The sequence below is a fragment of the Cervus canadensis genome, chromosome 11 (genome assembly GCF_019320065.1).
Source record: "Cervus canadensis isolate Bull #8, Minnesota chromosome 11, ASM1932006v1, whole genome shotgun sequence".
NCBI lineage: Eukaryota > Metazoa > Chordata > Mammalia > Artiodactyla > Cervidae > Cervus > Cervus canadensis.
In genome coordinates, this window is record NC_057396.1 from 50,393,443 (window position 1) to 50,416,565 (window position 23,123).

At 37.5% G+C, this 23,123-nt stretch overlaps 1 protein-coding gene across 4 annotated transcripts in view; it reads left to right on the forward strand.

Moving 5' to 3' along the window:
* Nucleotides 1-23,123, forward strand: part of UVRAG (UV radiation resistance associated) — a 314,400-nt gene that overhangs the window by 51,188 nt on the left and 240,089 nt on the right. For all 4 annotated transcript variants that reach the window (XM_043482966.1, XM_043482964.1, XM_043482965.1 and 1 more), the window contains 2 exons: nt 4,963-5,124; nt 8,945-9,019. In XM_043482966.1, the coding sequence (XP_043338901.1) occupies nt 4,963-5,124; nt 8,945-9,019 (237 nt within the window). The remainder of the gene's footprint in view (nt 1-4,962; nt 5,125-8,944; nt 9,020-23,123) is intronic.

Sequence of the window (23,123 nt, forward strand, 5' to 3'; positions counted from 1 at the left end):
TTAAGCCAGCTTTTTCACTCACTTTCACTTTCATCAAGAGGCTCTTTAGTTCTTTGGTTTCTGCCACAGGGTGGTGTCATCTGCATATCTGGGGTTATTGATACTTCTCCCTGCAGTGTTGATTCCGGCTTGTGCTTCATCCACTTTGGCATTTTGCATGATGTACTCTGCATATAAATTAAATAAGCAAGGTGACAGTATACAACCTTGACCTACTCCTTTCTCAATTTGGAACCAGTCCCTCAGTTTAAAACCATACAGACCAGTTATTTTGTACACTCTTTCAGTTTGTTGGATGTTTCCTCATGACTAGATTCAGGTTTTGCATTTTTGGCAGGAAAACTATACCGGTAGTGCTGTATTCTTTTCAGTGCTTTAAGAGGCACCTGTTGCTGGCTTGTCCCAACTTGTCACTTGATTAAGGTAATTCCTGCCAGGTTTCTCCACTGAGAAGTTATAATTTTTCCATTTATAATTAATAAGTGATTTGTGAGGGAGAAACTTTGAGACTTTTTATATATCCTGCTTCTCATCAACTGTTTGCTTACCAGTTTTAGCATCCATTGGTGATTTTCTAATTTCCATCTCTCCTTTTATTATTTACTAGTTGGCAATTTAACTTTCTCTCCCATTTAATTAATTATTAATCTGTATCATTATGGACTCAATGAATCTTATTTTATTCAGTGGGTTAATCTATAACTATAATTTATTTTGATGCTTAACATTATCCCGCATTTGGTTAGTGAGAGCCCTGTAAATTGATTGCTATATCCTTTTGATATGTTCACATCATTGAGTACTTCCTGACATTCTGGCTTAAGATATTCCAGACTCGTGTTGTACCCTTCCTGCCGTAGCTCTGGAATCCGTTTTCTCCCCAAGGAACCCTTGGTTCTCTTTTATTGAGATTGCGGAACAGACAGCAAGATCTGAGCATGCTCATTGTTACTAGTGTGCTCATTACTTCTAGCCTTTCTTAAGGGACTGAGCTAGGAAATGACACACACACGCACACACACACGCACACACAATATTTCTATTGCTCTGTCTTTTAAAAACCATGCATTCATACCAATATCTCCGATTTCAGTCCAGCTGAACTCCCAATTCATTTGTCAGTTCATTCTCTGACAGTGAAAAACCTGACTTCCACTGACCTCAACATCTTTGCTCATGCTTAGAATTCACAAAAAGTGGCCTCAGAATTACTGATCCTTAGCACTGTAAGAAGCAAACCTATACTTTGGAGTTCAGTGTCTTGTTTCCTTAAGTAAAAGTCATATTCAGTGAAATGCACAAATTTTAACTGTTTTGTTTGCTGAGTTTTGGTAAGTGCATACATACCTTGTCAAGATATATACATTTCCTATCATTCCAGAAAGTTTTCCTGTGCCCAGAAAGCCATCTCCCCACAAGAGGAAATCATTTGTCACCACAGATTTGTTTTACTTGTTTTAGAACTTCATATAAATGAAATAATCATAGAATATATATTTTTTCATGTTGTTTTACATTCTTGCCTTGTCTTTTTAGCTGTGCTTCTTTGCATTAATTTTTAAATCATTACTTTAGGATTGCCGTATGTACTTTTAACTACTTCATGTAAACAGGAGAACCTTGCAACAGAATAGTTCTAGTTTTCTACCTTCTCTAATTTGTGCTATTACGTTTGTATATATGAATCTATACATATGTTATAAAACTCTTTATACAGTTATAGCTTTTACTTTAAACAGTCATATATGATATAAATAAAATAAGAAAAATAGATAGTCTTTTATATTTACTCACTCTTTACCATTGCTTTTTATGCCTGCTTAGAGAGCCAAGTTTCTGTCTGGTGTCATTTTTCTTCAGTGTAAAGAATTTTCTTTAGCGTTTTCTTGTAGTACAGGTCTGCCTACTTATTCCTAGACCTTAATGTTCATCTCCATATTTAAATGAAATTCTACCCCTATTTGGGCTTCCCTGGTAGCTCAGCTGGTAAAGAATCTGCCTGCAATGAAGGAGACCCCAATTTGATTCCTGGGTCGGGAAGATTCTCTGGAGAAGGGATAGGCTGCCCACTCCAGTGTTCTTGGCCTTCCCTGATGGCTCAGATGATAAAGAAACTGCCTGTAATGCAGGAGACCTGGGTTCAGTCCCTGGGTTGGGAAGGTCCCCTGGAGGAGGGCATGGCAACCCACTCCAGGATTCTTGCCTGGAGAATCCCCACAGAGGAGCCTGGCAGGCTGTAGTCCATGGGATCACAGAGTTGGACACATTGAGTGACTAAGCCCACTACCCCTATTTAGCAGGGTTGCTAAAACAATTTTGGTGGGATAGAGATGGGGTGCGGGTCATATCAGAATGGAGTTCTGGTGATCTTAGGTTGAAATTCATGGGTGCTGTGGAATCTGTATAAAACTGTTTTGCACGGTGAGCTTATTGTGTGATCATCATGCTATTTATTGATAATCTTTTGGTGTCCTCAAACGTCCATTTTGGTTAAGTGGGCATTCACTCACTCATTCAGCAAATATTTATTGAGCACATAACAGGTACTTGTCAAACTTTGGGGATCTTGTGGTAAACAAATTGGGCAGTGTTCCTGTCTGTCAGAGCTTTTATTTTAGTACAGGGAAATCAAAACATAAAAATATACAAGCAAAATACATACAAGTGAAAAAGATCAGACATAAGCACCATGAAGCTAGAAGTCATGTTCCCTCTCCTGAAATGTCAGCAGTTAAATTCACAAAAACACATACATCAATATATCCCCTAAATCAAAGATACTGCTCTGGTCCCCTCACCACTTTGGTCAGGAAAAAAACTCACCAAGCAAAGATCAGTTACCCTTATATGAGGGCTTTTTGATTTACTGATTTATATATTATGAAAGTTGATAATTTAATGAGATTAATTAGAGTTATGTTCAGTAATGAGAGCCCTAACATTTAAAGTAGGGGAAATAGCAAATCAAAACTACGGTGAGATATTACCTCATACAGGTCAGAATGGCCATCATCAAAAAATCTACAAACAATAAATGCTGAAGGGTGTATGGACAAAGGGAACCCTCTTGCATTGTTAGAGGGAAAGTAAATTGATACAGCCACTATGGAGAACAGTGTGGAGATTCCTTAAAAAAAACTAGGGATAAAACTACTGTATGACCCAGCAGTCCCGCTGCTGGGCATATACCCTGTGCTGTGCAGTTAGTTGTTTAGTTGTGTCCAACTGTTTGCGACCCTGTGGACTGCAGCCCGCCAGGCTCCTCTGCCCATGGGGATTCTCCAGGCAAGAACACTGGAGTGGGTTGCCATGCCCTCCTCCAGGGGATCTTCCCAACCCAGGGATTGAACCCAGGTCTCCTGCATTGCAGGTGGATTCTTTACCATCTGAGCCACCTGGGAAGCCCAAGAATATTGGAGTGGGTAGCATATCCATTCTCTAGGGGATATTCCTGACCCAGGAATTGAACCAGGATCTCCTGCATTGCAGGTGGATTCTTTAAAAAGACACGTTACCCCAGTGTTCATTGCAGCACTATTTACAGTAGCTAGGACATGGAAGCAACCTAGACGTCCATCAGCAGATGAATGGATAAGGAAGTTGTGGTACATCTATACAATAATACAATTGAATATTATTCAGTCATAAAAAGGAACACATCTGAGTTAGTTCTAATGAGGTGGATGAACCTAGAGCCTATTACACATAGTGAGATAAATCAGAAAGAGAAAAATAGATATCCTATATTAATGCATATATGTATAGAAAGATGGTACTGATGAACCTATTTGCAGGAGAGCAGTGGAGACACAGGCATAGAAAATAGACTTGTGAACACAGTGGGGGAGGGAGAGGGAGGGATGAATTGAAAGAGTAACATTGAAACGCTACCATATGTAAAATAGATAGTGAGAATTTGCTATATGACACAGGGAGCTCAAACCCAGTGCTCAGTGGTAACCTAGAGAGGGGTGGGTTGGTGTGGGAGGTGGGAGGGGACATGTGTGTACCTCTGGCTGTTTCATGTTGATGTGTGGCATAAACTAATACGATTTTGTAAAGCAATTATCCTCCACATAAAAATTAAAAAAAGAATTTTTAAAAAGTAGGGAAATAATTGAAAATAAGTAATTGATGCATTGTAGTTCATGTCTATTGATAATATTAAAGTCCCTTAATTTTTTCCCTTTTCAGAGAATGTTTCAACTGTCTAAATGGAAAACAAACTTCTTTTGGAGCATAAAGTTGACCTTGTCATTCTTAACCTTAAAACCTCTCAATGTCCCCACATCTTGTACACAGTAAACTACCCCCTCAGCATGAAGTCTCCCGCTGATCTCTCCAGCTTTGCATCCTGCCACCTTTCTGTTGTGTGTTCTAGCAGTTGCCTTGGTTACTTGACCACATTGTGCTATTTCACACCTCTGAGCCCTTATTTTGCTGGGAAATTCCCTATTTCAACCTGGTGAAATATTATTTGTCCTGTAAAAGCTAAACTTCATGGCCTGCATGCCCTCTTTCCCCCGTTCCTTCATAGTTTATTAATCCCTCCTGTGCCACTTTGTAATCTTTTGAATATTGGACTTTCCATGAAACTGTGTAATTATTTAAAGAGTCCTTCAAATCCAGCAATAGGTTGGAGGTACTTTGAGGGCTTGTTTATATGTTATTTCTTAATGATTGTGTATTGTGTGGAATAAATAAATGGCTTACCATTGGAAGCCATGTTAATTAGAGACTAGAATATATGCTCCTTCTAGTGACTATAATAAATAAGCAGAGAAATTAAAAAGTGTCAGTATCACTCTCTTCATGTTAATTGGAATGTCTTATTAGTTTACTTAAGTTTGCAATGTAATATATGAGTTCTTTTGGTTAAAAAACAAAATGATATACAACCTAACTGAAATAACTGTAAACATTTAGGGTCTTCCTAAAGCATGTTTTCATTTCCATTAACAGAATCCAACATGGCGGAGTCTTGATTTTGGAATAATGCCAGACCGTCTGGATACATCTGTGTCTTGTTTTGTGGTGAAGATATGGGGTGGAAAGGAGGACGTCTACCAGCTGTTGATTGAATGGAAAGTCTGTTTGGATGGGCTGAAATACCTGGGTCAGCAGGTAATTTTAGACTGCAGGTTCAAGTAGTTGTCCTACCCAAAGAAACCATCTAGGTTTTTTTGTTGAATTGTCAGATTCTGTTTCCTGTTAATAAAGAGAGACCTTTTATGATTGTTTACTTAATTACAGAAATTTGAGTCATTGAGAAGTTTAAAAAATAACTGGAAACATTTATGAAGAACTGCTTTAAGCTGCTAATTTAAGAGGATTTTGAGTGGGGTGGGCAGTAGGAAAGAATTTCTTATAGTACTCTGCTTCTTCTGTCATGCTGGATATTTCCCCTAGAATCTGAAAAATAAGTTGAAAATAAACACCTCTCTTATGACCAGCAGAGTAGGGTTTTTCCAAAAATAATTTTTTTCCAAAAAATACTATTTGTTGAACACAGGGATGACAAATGCCTGGCTTATCTACTGCTACCCATTCCCTGTGACTGATGCAGCTGACTGAGCTATCTGAGCTCAGAAGTAACTGTGTGGTCTTTTCTAACACGGTGTTCCAGAATGCACCTAGCAATATGCCAGAATTGCATATGAAATGAAACCTGTTTGCCATTCCCAGACATAAGTAACTGCAATTAATGTTTATGACAACCTTGTGAAAGTTGATATTATTGCCCATAGTTTCCTGATGGGAAAATTGAGCCTCAGAGAGTTTAAGAAACTGATGAAGATCACACTGATAGGTGGAGCTGGAATTTATATGAGGTCTGGCTGACTTAAAAATTCATTCTCTTTCTGCTGTACTACACTGCTGTATACATGCAGTCCTTGGTAACCACCCATCCCACATTGGAATAAATGCCACTTCTATTTTGTTATACCTGTGGTACTACTGACAAAGGCAATGCTAAAATGTTAGTCATATCTGCGAACATCCTTCATATTTCTTAATATTTATTCAGTATATACCATCTGGTATATTTCTTTTAGACAGTTCTCTATATATATTTTTCAGATTAAAAAAAAAAAAAAAACAACAAGACAACTCTGCCCTTATTTTGCACACCATAGTTTATTTTGTGTTCTTGGATAGAGACCAGAACAATGCATGCAATAAATATTTTCCTTTACTAAATTCTAACCTGCTCCAAATTCTGTTTTATTTTTATATTTTTTTCTTCTCTTTTAGGACTGATCTTAATTAAAACTCACGAAGTAATGACTTTGGCTTAGGGTCATTCTTTTAGTCCCAAATGCTTGTTGCCTTTAGCCTGGCTAAAGGCACTGGGGCACATTCTCTTTCTGTCTTCCTACATGCTGTAGTTGGCTGTTTGTGCATAGACCCTATGCACAATGATACTAAGCACTTGTTTACATTTTGTATGGGGTGGTGCTTCTTAGCATTAGAGTTGCAGAGCTATAGGCTTCTGTCAAAGTCTTTTTTTGGCCAGAGAAGATGGCCTTCATCATGTTTTTGAGTTCATACATTCCTTAGTTGGTTGTCTTCTTAAAATACCCAAATGTACTTAGGTCTAACTTACCCTACTTTCGGAGAGTTAACTTTCATGTATCCTCTTACAAAGTTGGTATGGCAGAGAACAAGAGAAAGGGAAAACATTTTTCTAAGCCAGTTAGACACTTAAAGTCACCTATGAAATAGATACAACAACATACTACTAAAAGTCAGATATAATAGAGTTACAGATTTTTAGAGGAAAGCGAGGCTAAGCTGTGTTAGGTCAATAGCCAGAATCACTTAGGTTTATTGATTGCTCATCTGCTTTCTGACAGGCATTGTTCTTAGTGTCAGTGATCCAGAGATGAATAAGATAAGGTTCTTAGGACCTGGTAAACTAATGATAGATAAATACCTGCAAAGAGAGCTACGGGAATACGTTTATGAGGTATTTAGACAAGCCTGCATAGGTTCAGGGAATCAATGACTTTTGAATGAAATTTTTTTACAAATTAGGGTTTTTTGAGCTAAAATTTACATACAATAAAATTTGTCCTTTTAATGTATACATTTCAATGCGTTTGACAAATGTATGCAGTAAGTAACCACCACTACAGTGAATAATGCTGCTGTGAATAATTAAATATAAGTCTTTGTGTTGATATAAGTTTTCATTTCTCTTGAATAAATGGAAGTTCTGGGTCTAATGGTAAGAGCTGTGTTGAAATTTGTAAGAAACCGTGAAACTTTTTCCAAAATGACTATCATTCTGCATCCCCATCAGCAATGTATGAAAGTTCCTTACTTTTGTAAGGGCTTATTGTCAGTCTTCTTAATTTTTGCCATTCTGATGGTATCTCATCCTAATTTTGATTTCCCTAATGATGAAATGATGTTTTACATTAAGAAAATGTACATTTGTTCTCAATCCTCCACCTTCTTTTTTTGTGTATGAAGTATTTGGTCAAATCAACCATTGTTAATATTTTAATGCATATGATTTTAATCTGTTTCCTCTCGAGGTATATATATATGTATAAAATATTTTATGTTTGTAAAATTTTTGTGTTTCTGCTAATCTTGAAACTGATTTCATAGTGCTTTCTCCTTTTCTGTCGTAAAATGGGACACTTCTTAAAATTGGTTTATAGTTTTCATCATAAGTTTATTATGGCAGGTCCATCTTTTGGTATCATTGTATTCAGTTGAGTAAAGATATAGGTTAACAGGAAGCATGTGATTAATTCGGCTTTAGTAACAGATATGGTGGGTATGGAAGTCAGGTAAATGTTCACAGGAATTTTCTGCTGCTGACTTTGGCCTTTGTATCTCTAGCTAGAGAAAGAAAAGATGAAATGTTCTGTTCTGGTAGTCTTTGTTCTTTCCCCCACTTGAACCCTCACTTTAATTCCTCATTGCAAACGCAATTAAAAAACATTTTAGCCACAACTCTTTTTGATCAAGTAATCAAGTTTGTTTTTATAGACTTTATCAGTCTATGAGTCTTTATGAAATTTGAGTTTTTAAAAATTCTTATTTCTTCAATTTTGAAAGTTTTATTACTCCACTTTTTAGATGAAGTTTAATTTGAAGTAACACTGACTGAAGCTCAAATCAGTTGTATTTGAAAGAGTAGTTGGTAGAATATAATTAGTAGACTTTTAAAGGTTTTGGGGACTGGATATTATCTTTAGACTATCTTTTTGAAGATAAAAAATAATACTAACCTTTTATGTTTTTTCTGGGACTTTATTTTTTTTAAAGCATTGACAGACTAATTGAACTGTTATTTTTTAAAAATTTTATTTATTTTTGACTGCATTGGGTCTTTGTTGCTTGCATGGGCTTTTTCTAGTTGCAGCGGTGATTGGGGCTACTCTATATTACGTTACGGTGCTTGGGTTTCTCATTGGGATGGCTTTTCTTATTATAGAGCACGGACTCTAGGGTGCATGGGATTTAGTAGTTGTGGTGCATGGGCTTACTTGCCCCAAGGCATATGGAATTTTTCCAGACCAGGAATTGAACCCATGTCTTCTGCATTGCAGGCGGATTTTTAATCACTGGACCACCAGGGAAGTCCTGGATTGTGTTTTCTTTGAGATTAAAGAATGTATAGTATGCCTCTTAATCCCCTGTGCTTAAGGAATTTGCTGTCTGTAACAACCTCAAGAAGTGTTTGTGGAAAATGTGTGTGAATGATGGTGCCTGTGATCTCATGTGATGATTTTGTGAGAACTTTAACTAAAACAGGAAACTCTAAATTGATTACCTTGTCTTATGATATGCAGTTTGTTTTCTGCTGGCTTGTTAGACATAGCCAATTATTTTTCAACATTGAAGTAGGTCCTGTCATTTTCTAATCACATTAAAACTTGATTGGAATGAGATGAACTAATAATGTATTTTCCTCCTCTCTCAGATTCATGCCCGCAACCAGAATGAAATAATCTTTGGGCTGAATGATGGCTATTATGGTGCTCCATTTGAACATAAGGTAAGAGGATTTGCATGATACTGTGAGTTTTGTTAGTGCAGGTGTGCATTGCTACATCAGGCAAAAAGCTCTGTGTAAATAGAATCATATTTTTGGTGTAAGTTTGTTGTTTAGTGTGGCTTAGGGTGAAAACTCATATCGTAACTGCACCCATACATCTTTTCTAAATCCATATTATATTAATTTTTCTAAAAGAAAATCTCAACTGGCTGTTTTCTAACAATCCTTTAGGGGTTAAAGAAGAATAGTGGCTTTTGATTAAATGTAATACAATTTCGTTAAATATTTCAGATATCTGTTACAACTTTGAATGAATTTAAGAATCCTGAGGCAAGTTATATTGTAGTCAGTTATATTGTAGTCTTTGCTGTCTCTGTATTTAAAGGTGATTAGAGAAAGGAGAAGGAATTTATTTTTACTAAGTGCCTGCTCTCTGTGCTACCATGTGAGGTGATTCATGTTTTTTATCCTATTTAATTTTAGCCACAAATCAGTGAAATGAGTTTTCTACATGATTTCCTTAGTGGTCATGTTGTTTCCTCATTCTTGATGATCTGAAATGCTATTGCTAGAATGCTCCGTTCATTCAGTGGCTATTTATTGAGCCCCTGCTATACATCAGCTACTGTGCTCTAAGTGCTAAGGGTACAATGGTGAGCAGACAGATTTCCCTGCTGTCATAGAGTGTATGGAGGAGAAACACACTGGTAAAGTAACCTAAGGTAACTATATAAACATAAATGGTGGCAAGTGCTATAAAAGTGTGTGATGATCTTACCTACTTTAGTGGCTCAAGAAAGGTCTTTGGGACTTGACTTTTAAGGTTGCAATCCTGAGAATGAATGGAAGTGAGCAATGTGGAGAGAGTGAGAGCTGAATAGAGAGAGCATTCTGAGTAGAGGAGGGTAATGTTGGAAGGCCATGAAATGCTAGAGGAAGTGTTGAGTCTTAAGGGACTGAAGGAAGGTCTGGGTAATAAGGGAAAATGATACCAAATGTGGCTGGAAAGGTAGTCAGGGACCACATACTAGCACCTTTTAAAAGGTTTTATCCTAAGATCAGTGAAGTGTGTTGAAGGATTTTTACCATGGCAGAGGTATAATTAGATTTATGTTTTAATAATTTTACTCTGGCTGCTGTAAGGACTGATTTTAGAAGAGGCAAGGATGTATGTGGGAAGACAGGAAGAAGGATCTTACTTCTAAATGTATCAGGTAAGAGATTTGATACTTTGGAACAGGGTTATGGTAGAATAGCAGATAGATTTAGGAAAGTTTTAGGAGGTAAAATTGTTAGGACTTGGTTTGAATTTAGGGTAAAGGATAGAGGAAAAAAGAAGGTGTTAAGGATGACTTTTGGGTTTCTGGCTTAGATGAAATAACCAGATGGATAAAAGTACCAGGCGCTGAGAGAACTAAGGAACTGGAGAAAGACCAGCTTTGTTGGAGGCAGATCGTGAGTTGAGATTTGATCATATAGACTTTGAGAATACCTCAAGATAGCCCTATATAGGTTTTAAAGGAGACATTTGGATTATATGAATCTGGAGTTCAGAGGAGAGAAGCAAGATAGAGATATAAATAGTGAGATACAACAATGGCAAATAGTTACTGAAATCATGAGTTCAGAGAAGATAGACCAAGGATAAGCAGTACTTAGTGAGAAAAAAGGGACTTAGTAATGGGCCTGAGGGACTCCCACTTTTAAAGACTAAATATGGGAGGAGATGTTGTAAAAGGTGGCAGAGAAGGAAGGGTGAGAGATGGATGAGGAAAAGGGAGTGAAATCTCTTGTGGAATCTCAGGCTAAAGAAAGAGAGGTTTTTGTTTTGGTTTGATTTTGAACCAAACGAAAGACAGTGATTGATGAAATCAGAGAAGTTTAGAGACACATTCTTTGCTAAAACAAACAAAAAGCAAGATAATAAACATCTCTGAAACAGCAGTGGAATAGAAGCACAAAGAAGTGGGCAGAAGCATTTAATATAATTAGCTGAAAGATGGGCTTCTTTGGGCAAAATGAACACTAAATGAGCATAGAAGCTGAGATAGGGCTCTCCACATTACAAAAGGAGGCTGAAAAAAGATATCTTAGGGACACCACTCATCTTTAAGGATAATTTTAAAAGGGAAAATCTTAAAAGCTCATAGAGAGAAAGGAAATATTACCTACAAATTAGACTGACAGCAGACTTTTCATCAGCAACAGTAGATTCAAGAAGAAATGTATCTTCAAAGTGCTGTTAACTGTTAAAGTACAATTCTGTTTCTGGTAAACATTCAGTAAAGAGTGAGGGTGAAAGAAAGACAATTTTAAGTATCCGAAGACTAAAAGTTTACTGCTTCTGTCTATACTGAATGTTGTAGATAAAGAATTGATCCCAAAAGGAAGATATGGGATGTAGCAGCAAGTTATAGCAAGGTGTATAAAAGTGGTAAAACACTAGTGAATTTGGCTAACTACTGACAAACCAAAAAGCACACAAGAACTAATTTATACCATAAATGATAAAACAAATCACCACTGTTGTTCAGAGTGGACCAGAGCTAGTCTAGAACTGTCACCAGTCTGTGGTAAGCCAAGTATAAAAAAAGTGAAAGTAAATGTTTTTAAACTTTTATAGCCATTTGACATCATTGTGCCTTTATTATTGTATTTTATTAAAGTATCAGTTCACAGGGGATTGAAGGAAAAGCAACTGACCCTTCTCCACAGAGAGTTTGAGGACTCTGTTTGCTCTAGACAACAATAATAAGGTGAGGGAGGCTGTTTGAAGAATAAGACTCATTGATTTGTTCCAGAGGAGGCTAGAGATTTTAAACAAGTTTAAAATTTCTTATAATAGCTTGTGGTTAAGTGTGCATGGTAAAAATTTAAAGATACCTACTAAATACTAGAAACAACATAGATTTTTAATTGACAGAGAGAAAAAAGGGAATATAAGGAGTAGCAAACTTTGTCAACTTGATAGGAGTCAGAAAAGGAAAACAAAAAACAAATAGTAAACAGAAGCATGTGGTACAGTGATAGAAATAAGTCCAAATATACTTGTAACCACAGTCACTGAATATGGATAGAATATCTGTAGTTGAAATATTTCATAAAGGATTAAAATATTCTAAGGCAGCAAGACTTTAAGAATGTATGTTCTGTATGGAAGATGAAAGGTTACTTGTGAAGCTATCACAAGGAAGCATGTTTTAAAGCAACTTTTAAAATAGTGACTAAAGTTTTGGTTGACCAGTTCTTCAGCATTCCTGGTTTTTTACATTAGCTGTAACCAGAAACACATCTGATGATTATGTTGCTGTTAATTCTTCCTCTGTCCACGTTAAAGTATCTTCAGCCACTATGGTTTAAAAGTTGAAGTTTATTTGCTCAAAACTTTTGCCTCTTTGTTTATCTGCTTCTCAAAAAGGATTTACACATTTCTGTTGAGTTGTTAGGAATCTAGTAAATCTTTCAGCTTTTTACTGCATTGGATGAGTATTCAGTCTCACTTCCAGGGATGTGTTTGGAAACTATTTAATATATTTGAAAATCTTTGACTAATATATTGACTAATTTACTATACTGTGGGTCTGAATCCTTCATTCAGTAACTTCTGCTGGCATTATTAGGGAGTGACACCTTGTTAATTTTGTGTAGTAAAGTTTCATTTATTTGGCTTACAAATGTAAACTCTTACATATTGAACAGCAGTGCAGACAAAAAATAATTGAATACGGACACAAACAGATGGAGAAATATACCGTGTTCATGGATTGGAAGAATCAATATTGTCAAAATGGCTATACTACCCAAAGCAATCTATAGATTCAATGCAATCCCTATCAAGCTACCAACGGTATTTTTCACAGAACTATAACAAATAATTTCACAATTTGTATGGAAATACAAAAAACCTCGAATAGCCAAAGTAATCTTGAGAAAGAAGAATGGAATTGGAGGAATCAACCTGCCTGACTTCAGACTCTACTACAAAGCCACAGTCATCAAGACAGTATGGTACTGGCACAAAGACAGAAATATAGATCAATGGAACAGAATAGAAAGCCCAGAGATAAATCCACGAACCTATGGACACCTTATCTTTGACAAAGGAGGCAAGAATATAAATGGAAAAAAGACACCTCTTTAACAAGTGGTGCTGGGAAAACTGGTCAACCACTTGTAAAAGAATGAAACTAGAACACTTCTAACACCATACACAAAAATAAACTCAAAATGGATTAAAGATCTAAATGTAAGATCAGAAACTATAAAACTCCTAGAGGAGAACATAGGCAAAACACTCTCTGACATAAATCACAGCAGGATCCTCTATGACCCACCTCCCAGAATATTGGAAATAAAAGCAAAAATAAACAAATGGGACCTAATGAAACTTAAAAGCTTTTGCACAACAAAGGAAACTATAAGCAAGGTGAAAAGACAGCCCTCAGACTGGGAGAAAATAATAGCAAATGAAGCAAAGACAAAGGATTAATCTCAAAAATATACAAGCAACTCTTGCAGCTCAATTCCAGAAAAATAAATGACCCAATCAAAAAATGGGCCAAAGAACTAAACAGACATTTCTCCAAAGAAGACATACAGATGGCTAACAAACACATGAAAAGACTCTCAACATCACTCATCATCAGAGAAATGCAAATCAAAACCACAATGAGGTACCATTACACGCTAGTCAGGATGGCTGCTATCCAAAAGTCTACAAGCAATAAATGCTGGAGAGGGTGTGGAGAAAAGGGAACCCTCTTACACTGTTGGTGGGAATGCAAACTAGTACAGCTGCTATGGAAAACAGTGTGGAGATTTCTTAAAAAACTGGAAATAGAACTGCCATATGACCCAGCAATCCCACTTCTGGGCATACACACCGAGGAAACCAGATCTGAAAGAGACACGTGCACCCCAATGTTCATTGCAGCACTATTTATAATAGCCAGGACATAGAAGCAACCTAGATGCCCATCAGCAGATGAATGGATAAGGAAGCTGTGGTACATATACACCATGGAATATTACTCAGCCGTTAAAAAGAATGCATTTGAATCAGTTCTAATGAGATGGATGAAACTGGAGCCCCTTATACAGAGTGAAGTAAGCCAGAAAGATAAAGACCAATACAGGATACTAATGCATATATATAGAATTTAGAAAGATGGTAACAATAACCCTATATGCAAAAACAGAAAAAGAGACACAGAAATACAGAACAGACTTTTGGACTCTGTGGGAGAAGGCGAGGGTGGGATGTTTCGAGAGAACAGCATCGAAACATGTATATTATCTAGGGTGAAACAGATCACCAGCCCAGGCTGGATGCGTGAGACAAGTGCTTGGGGCTGGTGCACTGGGAAGACCCAGAGGAATCTGGTGGAGAGGGAGGTGGGAGGGGGGATCGGGATGGGGAATACTTGTAAATCCATGGCTGATTCATGTCAATGGATGACAAAAACCACTACAATATTGTAAAGTAATTAGCCTCCAACTAATAAAAATAAATTAAAAAAATAATTGAATAAATGGTAATAAAAAATCTATTTTTAGTTATAAACATGATTCATGATTTTTTTCTGTCAGCAAATATCAAGTACCTACTATATGCCCATCGTTAAACTAAGTACTCTGGGATGCGGAAATGTTAGGTGCAGACTCACCAACATTTATTCTTTTACCTGAGATAAAGTAGCATTTTTTTCCAGAAGAGCTCCAGTTTACAAATAGATTTAGTTTGAAAAATTATTTTTGATGTCAGTTGTTTGGATCTTAACACAGTTATAGCAGAAAAGTAACTAATTTGAAGAGAACCTTAGGAAGAGGTTGGTGAATCAGGCTAGGTGACTGGGAGAGATCTTTCCCAGGTGGATTTTGCTACTGGGAGGGCAGTTGGAGGAGCATGGGGAATGAGAGGCTGTTGGGCCAGCTCTTGATCCAGTAAGCTGGAGACTTTTCAGATCCCTGTGCAGGAGTTTTACCTTTAATACAGATATGTAAAGTTATCATTATCTGAATTTCTTTTTGACAACAACTTTTCTTTTTGGAAGAATGCTGACAGCTTCTTGGGTGAATGGACACTCTTAGGGGTTAAGAATATGGGTGTTGGAGTCAGATTGATGTGAGCTGAATTCCAGGCACTACTTCTGCTTACCCATGAGGGAGATTTTGGGCAAACTGAGTCATCTCTGAGTTTGTTGTTTTGTCTGTAAATGGAGATAACAATGTCTTCCTCATCATAAATTATTTTGAATATTAAAGGTGATAATGTATATTATGAGCCTGGCACATGAGGAAAGTTCAGTATGGACACCACTCCTCAGTAGTCTCTAAACCATATGAAAAGAGGGATTGCATCTCTAATACTTAACCACTCTGTCAGCAGTTGTGTCCCTTGAACAGTGCCTAGCATGTAGGAGGGGCTCACTTTGTTAACAAATGCAGGTGAATGCTTGCTATATTTAGAACTGTCATAGCAATAATTGAGATTAAAAATCTCAAAGGGATAGTATTTTTCCTCTCTTACCCTACCTTATCCCTAGCCTCAACTTTTGGAGTTTTATTTTTATATAACTTATATTGTCGTAATGACTATTATGTTATTGATAAAGTATAAAAAGCTTTAAATTGTTAAGAGTTCTTGTTCTGACAAAAAACTGTAGCAGCAATGTCTTCAGAGTCCAGTAGATGGCAGTGCATTCTCATTTTAATGGGAAAAAAAAATTGAAACAGGAGAATTGAGCAAACTCCAGGAGATAGTGAAGGACAGGGAAACCTGGCGTGCAGCATTCCGTGGGGTCATAAGGAATCTGACACGACTGAGTGACTGGATAACAAGAATCCAAATAAAAAGGATCAAATCTTTTTGGAGTAAAACACGCTCAGGAGATTGAAATAACAATTTGGTGATTAATTTCACAAATGCAACCACATGAGTTGATCATCTCAAGTACATAGTCCAACTGAGTTTGAAGATTTAGGGACAATAGCAAGTTTCAGAGCCTGTACAAATGGAAATTCCTTATTTTATACTGGTCAAGGCATGATACTTTTACTAAGTAGAAAACCTTATTTCTAATCCCAGTTTTGTTCTGCTACTGTGTATCCTGGACCAGATCACTTAACCTCTCTTAGTTTTAGGTTCCTCATTTCCAAACTAAAAAAATTCTTATCAGCTGATTAATGCTGGAGGGAATATTAGGCTTATTTAACTCAGCGCTCTTATCTCATAGATAAAGAAACTAAGGCTTAGAGAGCCTCTTGAACTTGACATGGAGAGTAGTTTCATGCTTTAGGTGGTAACGTAGACATAGCTATAATAATATCAAAAGTAATGTAAATCATTACATACTTTCATAACTCTATAAATTATTCTGTAGGGAAGGCAGAGCGACTACTATTAGAAGTTTTAGTAGTAGTAGCAGCTGCAGGCATCTAGCAGCTAACAGTAAGTATTTGGGGAATAAATGAGTGACCAGGAAATCAGGATGAGTTAGTGGCAGAACCAGGATCAGAACATAGATCTCTGTCTTTCTAGGTATGCTCTTCTTCTTTATACCATGACACCTGTGTAAAAGTGATGAATAGATGATTTTCTTCTTTTAAGTGCTTTTTGAGGTTTCTTCCATCCTTTTATTTGTGATTAAATGCTGTTAAAGATACTGTCTTTAACTTATAACAACTCAGGTGGGCAAAGTATTAGTATTTTTGTTTTCAAACTGAAGATGCTGAAACTTTGAAAAGAGATTTTTGTCTAGTTAACTTTAGAGAACTGAGAAATTAAAAAGATGGCTATTTCCTCTTGCTGGTCAAATTCATGGATGCTAACTTGTTTCCAAAGCACGTCCCACATGGTACTCGAGCAGAACATTTCAGGAGTGGGGATTAAGTGTGTCAAGTACTGCCTGTATTTTAACAACAGAGAAAGGGATATGGTATAATTTCTACCCAGATCTCTCAGTATGTCATCAAATAAAGGTTGGAGGATCGCAAAAAATAGCTCATTCTTATACACATTTTATTCAGTTTTCCTTGAAGAGCTCTGTCCCCACCCTGCCCCCTCAAGCAGATTATGAAATACAAGAAACAGACCAGACAGATCCTAAGGGACTGTTTCTAATGAATAACTTTAATTAAATTAAATAACTTTAATAACAGTTAATAATTAATAACTTTGTTAATAAAACCTCTAGGTATCTGAGCTCAGTTTAAGTCCAGGGTGAAATCTTGTTTCTGAATTATTTGAGCTGTTGTGGTATCCTAATAACAGTATTACTCAGGTGGACATGGAACTTTTGCAAACTATCATTGCTAGTTTCTACTGAGTACCTACTATATGTCAGACACTATCCTATGTACTTTTCATGTTTTATTTGATCTGTATAACAGCTCCTTGAGGTAGTTATCATCATTCTATAGATACAGTATCCTAGAAGGAAATGTTCAACTACTGATCCAGGATTAGTTCAGTTCAGTTGCTCAGTTGTGTCTGACTCTTTGAGACCCCATGAATCGCAGCACGCCAGGCCTCCCTGTCCACCACCAACTCCCAGAGTTTACCCAACCCATGTCCATCGAGTTGGTGATGCTGTCCAACCATCTCATCCTCTGTCATCCCCTTCTCCTCCCGCCTTCAATCTTTCCCAGCATTAGGGTCTCTTCCAATGAGTCAGTTCATCGCATCAGGTGGCCGAAGTATTGGAGTTTCAGCTTCAGCATCAGTCCTTCCAATGAACACTCAGGATTGATCTCCTTTAGGATGGACTGGTTGGATGTCTTTGCAATCCAAGGTACTCTCAAGGGTCTTCTCCAACACCACAGTTCAGAAGCCTCAGTTCTTTGGCACTCAGCTTTCTTTATAGTCCAGCTCTCATCCATACATGACTACTGGGAAAACCATAGCCTGACTTAGTAAGTAGCAGAACAATGATTTGAAACCAGGTCTGATTTATTCAAAAGCCTCTTGACAACTATGCTACGTGGTGTCTTTAGGTTTCTTCCTACTTCACAGAGCATGTCAAAGTACCATGTCACTTTCTTTATATTTACTTAGAGATATCTACTATGTGCATTGTTAAGGTCAAATGAGGGTACATACATAAGTGCTCTGAATGGTATAAAGTATATTATTGTACAGACTTTGGGTATTTATCATTGTAGAGTGGGCATGCAATGCCCAAGAGGCCATCAACCCACCAAAATCCACAAAATTTCCACACATTAGTCTGTTTGGCTTTCCTCTGAGTCTCTCTTCCCCACCCCCCACCCCCGCCCCCTTTACTCTTGGATCAGATTAGCTTCTGACAGATGTTTGGAAAATCATCTCATCCTGTAATTCATATTTATAAATCCTGCTGCTGCAGTGTGGTCCCCATTCTCTCTCTTCATTGAAGCCAGAGAATAATCTGGGAAAATGCCATGTTTCCTGTTACGAATTTGGAGGATCTTGTCTCCTTAGCACAATTTTTGAGCTTTTCAGAATTTTAATACTGGAAAATTCAAAGCCAAGCACGGCTCTTCATGTAGATGTTTTAGGTTTTTAGAAAGTAAACAGAAACAGAACTCCAGACTCATCCTTACCAGGGGATTCAGAGAGTTGAAAACTTTGTTTAAATTTTGTAAACTCATCTTTATTATTCTGTCTTAGATTTGTAGTGAGGGCATTCTTGACTTTTTTTAAAAAATTTTCCCCTCTCGGAGTCAGTTTCCATTTAAATTGTTTCTCTAGAAAGCTGGGAATCCTTTCTTCGACTTTTTCACCTAGATAACATGATACCACTGTTGCCTTCTCTTCCCTCTCACTTCTCTCTTCTCTCACAATTAGAGTAACTGTGTGTATGTCCTTCTTCCTGTTAGAGTGTAATCTTCTTTAGGGCTGAGGTTGTGTCTTACTCATTCTTTTAGTCCCAGGATTTGGTGTAGACTTTGCTTAGAAGATATTTTTCTTGAGTGAATGAGGTCCACTAGGATCACATGGGTCCTGTCTCTGTTCTGTAGTATACTTTTCTCTTAAAGGATGGCTACTTCAGCAGGGTCACTATCAACCCTCTTGTTACGGAGTTGTATTGGTGACATTTAATCCATTTCATACTTGGAGTGTGAGACTATGATTGTGATCATTTTTTGAGAGTAGTTTAAAAAAGTGAAGTGTGAACCTTCAGTTCATACTTGTGAAGAAGAACCTTTTCATCCCTGTTGACTTGAATTTTAAAAAAAATTTAGTTTCAGGATCTGTATATCTTTGCTTAATAACATTATTCTTATTTTCATTGCTTCTGTTTTGAAGAAGAAAACATATGCTGTCTCAAACCTCAGACCAGATCTGGGGGAGTCTGCATATTCAGCTCAGGTTCAGTGTCGAGAAAGCGGTCTCACTTTCCCTCCTCAGCAGCTCAGCATCTGGGCTTCGTCAGAGCTCAGTGGCAGTGGGTGTCTGAGGCTTGAAGGTGCTTGACAGAGATACATGCACATTTTCCTCAGTTTAAAGTTAGGGACACTTAAAAGTGTGTTGATGTCCAAACTGACATACACGCATAGGAACACAGGCTTTCTTTTGATTCTTCAGGTAGCCATTTTAGGAGGAGTTGAACAAATTATTGTTGTTCAGTCAGTCAGTCGTGTCCAACTCTTTGTGACCCCATGGACTGCAGCACACCAAGCTTCCCTGTCCTCATACAAATAAATACTAAATTTTGAAAAAGTATGCTCACTATATCTGAAAATGTGCTCAAGTAGTAGAATGAGCCCCAGTTTTTTTTCCCCACTGTTCATTATGATTCCTTATTCTCCCTAAGTAAATAGAAGAGAGACTCTTTGCAGAGCTCACTTAACAGTTTTAAGAGTAATGTATATAGTCTACTAGGGCTTCCCTCGTGGTGCAATGGTAAAGAATCCGACTGCCAATGCAGAAGGCATGGCTTTGATCCCTGGGTTGGGAAACTCCCCTAGAGTGGGAAATGACAACCCATTCCACTATTCTTGCATGGAGAATCCCATGGACAGAGGAGCCTGGTGGGCTGCAGTCCATGGGGTCACAAAGAGTTGGACACAACTGAGTGACTGAACACACACACACACATACCCATATATAGTCTACCATCAGTCCCATGGGGCAGGCTTTTGCTGGGGCCTTTAAGGTATTGTCTTCAGGCTTCCACTCAGACCTTTTGTCTTCTCATCAACACGTTGTGTCTGGGTGATTCAGATTTCTCCCAAGTCTACTCCTCCAGTCAGTACTTCCATATATCTAGACTTGAGTCAGATTGCTTGAGTGTTTCAAAGACTCATTGTTGTTCAATCGCTAAGTCAGGTGTGACTCTTTGTGACCCCACGGACTGTAGCACGCCAGGCCGCCAGGCTTCCCTGTCCTTTGCTACCTCCCAGAGTTTGCTCAAGCTTAAGTCTGTTGAGTCAGTGACGGCATCCAACCATCTCAGAGAAACATACTCTCCACAGTTCCTATACTGAGCTTGATCTCCCCCATCCTTATTGTATTCCTTGGTTCAGTGCATGGTACTGTTGTGCATACATTTTCTCAAGTCAGAGCAGGGAGTCATCCTAAATGCTCCTCTCTTTTTCTGAGTTACTTTTTGAATCACTACTTGAATCTACTAAACATCTGTTTCTTTCCTGGTTCTTGACATTGGAGCCAGATTTATCTTTCTAAAATGTTCATCATGTCCCTCTTATGCAAGTCATTTCAGAGTAGTTAATGGACTTGTAAGGTCTTACAGTGATCTAATTCTTGATTTTGAAGCACCCCACCCATTACAGTTTCTTAAAAAGCTGAAATTTACCCATTTCAGTTTTAGAGCTTAGACCTCCTTTCCATAGAATGGTTTTCTGTGACATACCCCCAAGTACAGTTTGGACACCCCTCTATGTACTCTCATAGACCCTTGCTTTTCATTTTTCTTGTCGCCGTCCTTAACTAGTTATATTCTGATTACGCATTTACTCAACTCTCTTTCTTACTAGACCGTGCACTGTGTAAGAGCAGGGACAGTATCTGTAAATGAATTATCCCTAGTGCTTAGCATGGTGCCGGGCATGTAGTAATGATTCAGCAAATACTTATTGAATGAGTGAATGAATGTTGTAGTAGCAGATCATTTAAACCTCTGCTGGGATATACTGTTTCATTGTCATCAGTTGTATAGCATGTTGTTCAAAATTCTCATTCATCTGTGTTTAAATAGTTTCTGACCACTTCTTCATAGACATCTGCTGTTGCAAATTATTATATTTTAAATGGATCTCTTTAATTTTCTCTCCAGGTTTGCTTTCCCTTCCAGTTTTTTGGGGTTTTTTTTTTTGCATTTTTATTAACTATTTTTTCCATTTATCGAGGTCTCAAATTTTGCAGTTAGCCTTGATTGATTTCTTTTATCCACTCAATTCATTCAGCTCCTGGACTCTTGTGAGTCCTTCTTTGAAATCACTCATTTTTGGCTGCTTTTCCATATCCATTGCCATGATCTAAGCTCAGCCTGGCACCTTCATAAGGCAGGATTACTGCAGTAGTTTCCTGGCGAGCCTGTGGCTCTGGTCTCTTTGTATCCACTTTGTCTGATTCACCACTGCCTGATTAATCTTATTCCTAAAGCATACTTTCATTTTTTTTTTTTTATTCCTTTGCTTAAAGGTTGTATGGAGTTACTTCTGGTCTGCTAGATGTGGCCAAATCTCTGACCTAATTTCCTTTTCTCCGTCAACCTAAATTCAGTCAGTGGTATAGTACTTTTGGGTATATCTCTGCTTTTATCTTTACTTCTTTTCTCTGTCTGTCTTCTTTATTCTTCAGAATTTGAGTTCTCATTCCCTGTAGTACATGTGGATTTCTAAAATAGCCTCCTAACGGGTGTTTGGGCATTCTGCTTCCTCTAGTTTGTCATATGTGTCATTACCAGAGTAACTTTCCTTAAATGCAGCTTTGATCATTGTCCTACACTGTCGGAAACTTTTCATGAGTCCTTTATGAAGGTTGTCTCACTTTTTAGTGTGACATTCAAGGCTTTCTGTGTCTGGCCCTCTGTACCTTGTCACGTAGCTGTATCTCCCACTATTTTCCCCTGTGGTGTTCCAAGTAATTTTGACATCATTGGAGCTGAACAAATTGGACCACTGTTTAATTTTCTCTGAATACAGCTTATGTTTTCCCACTGCCATGCTTCAGCTAAAGGTGTTCATTCTGTGTGGGACTTTCCTTCACTGCCATTCAGCTTTCTGTACTTGTTAATCTATCCCAAGTATTGCTACCCCTGCAGCCTTTGATGTTTCTGCTTCTACTAGGTGGAATCTTTACCATACTGGAACTCGTATAGCTTTTCTTTTTAACCTTTCTCACAAGCAATTTTATTTCACTTGGAACCTTAACTGGGTTATATACTTTATTCGGTTGTATACTTTTATAAGGATGATAGAAATTGCCTGACATCTTGTATGTATTAGATATGCAGTAAACACTGAAATGAATAGGTATATGTGTATATTGTTGTTTACTTCATAAACAGTTATCCTGTCCACGGGATTATTTTAGTAGAACTTTTATAGTTTTAATAAAGGATTGTCTTTGACTGTTTTAGTAGCTGACAACTCTCAAAACATACAGTAACACATTTTAAAAGTTGACATATTCAGTGATCTAATACATGGATAAGCAAATTACAGTCCCCACATGTTTTTATGTGGCCTGTGAGCTAAGAATGGTTTTTACATCTGTAAAGAATTTGAAGGCAAAAACAAAGAAAAGTATGCAATGGAGATGATGTGGATTGCAAAGCCTTAAATATTTACAATCTGGCCATTGACTGAGAAAGTTTGTAGATCACTGATCTAGAAACACACCTGATCATCTGCCTGGAATTACTGTTGGTCTTTGGGTATGTGAAATTATCTGTTTCCTTGAGCAGTTTAACAGGCGCTCACCCAGACTGGTGCCTATCCTCTTTGCTTCTTTGAAAACGAATTGTTAGGCCTGGCTTCAGGAGAATTTTGAGTGACACGTAAATCTCCTCAGGGCTCTTTGGCACTTGGCAGTATCTCACACAGATAACCAGATACAAATGAGCCATTTCTTTCCATTATGATCCTTCATCAGAAG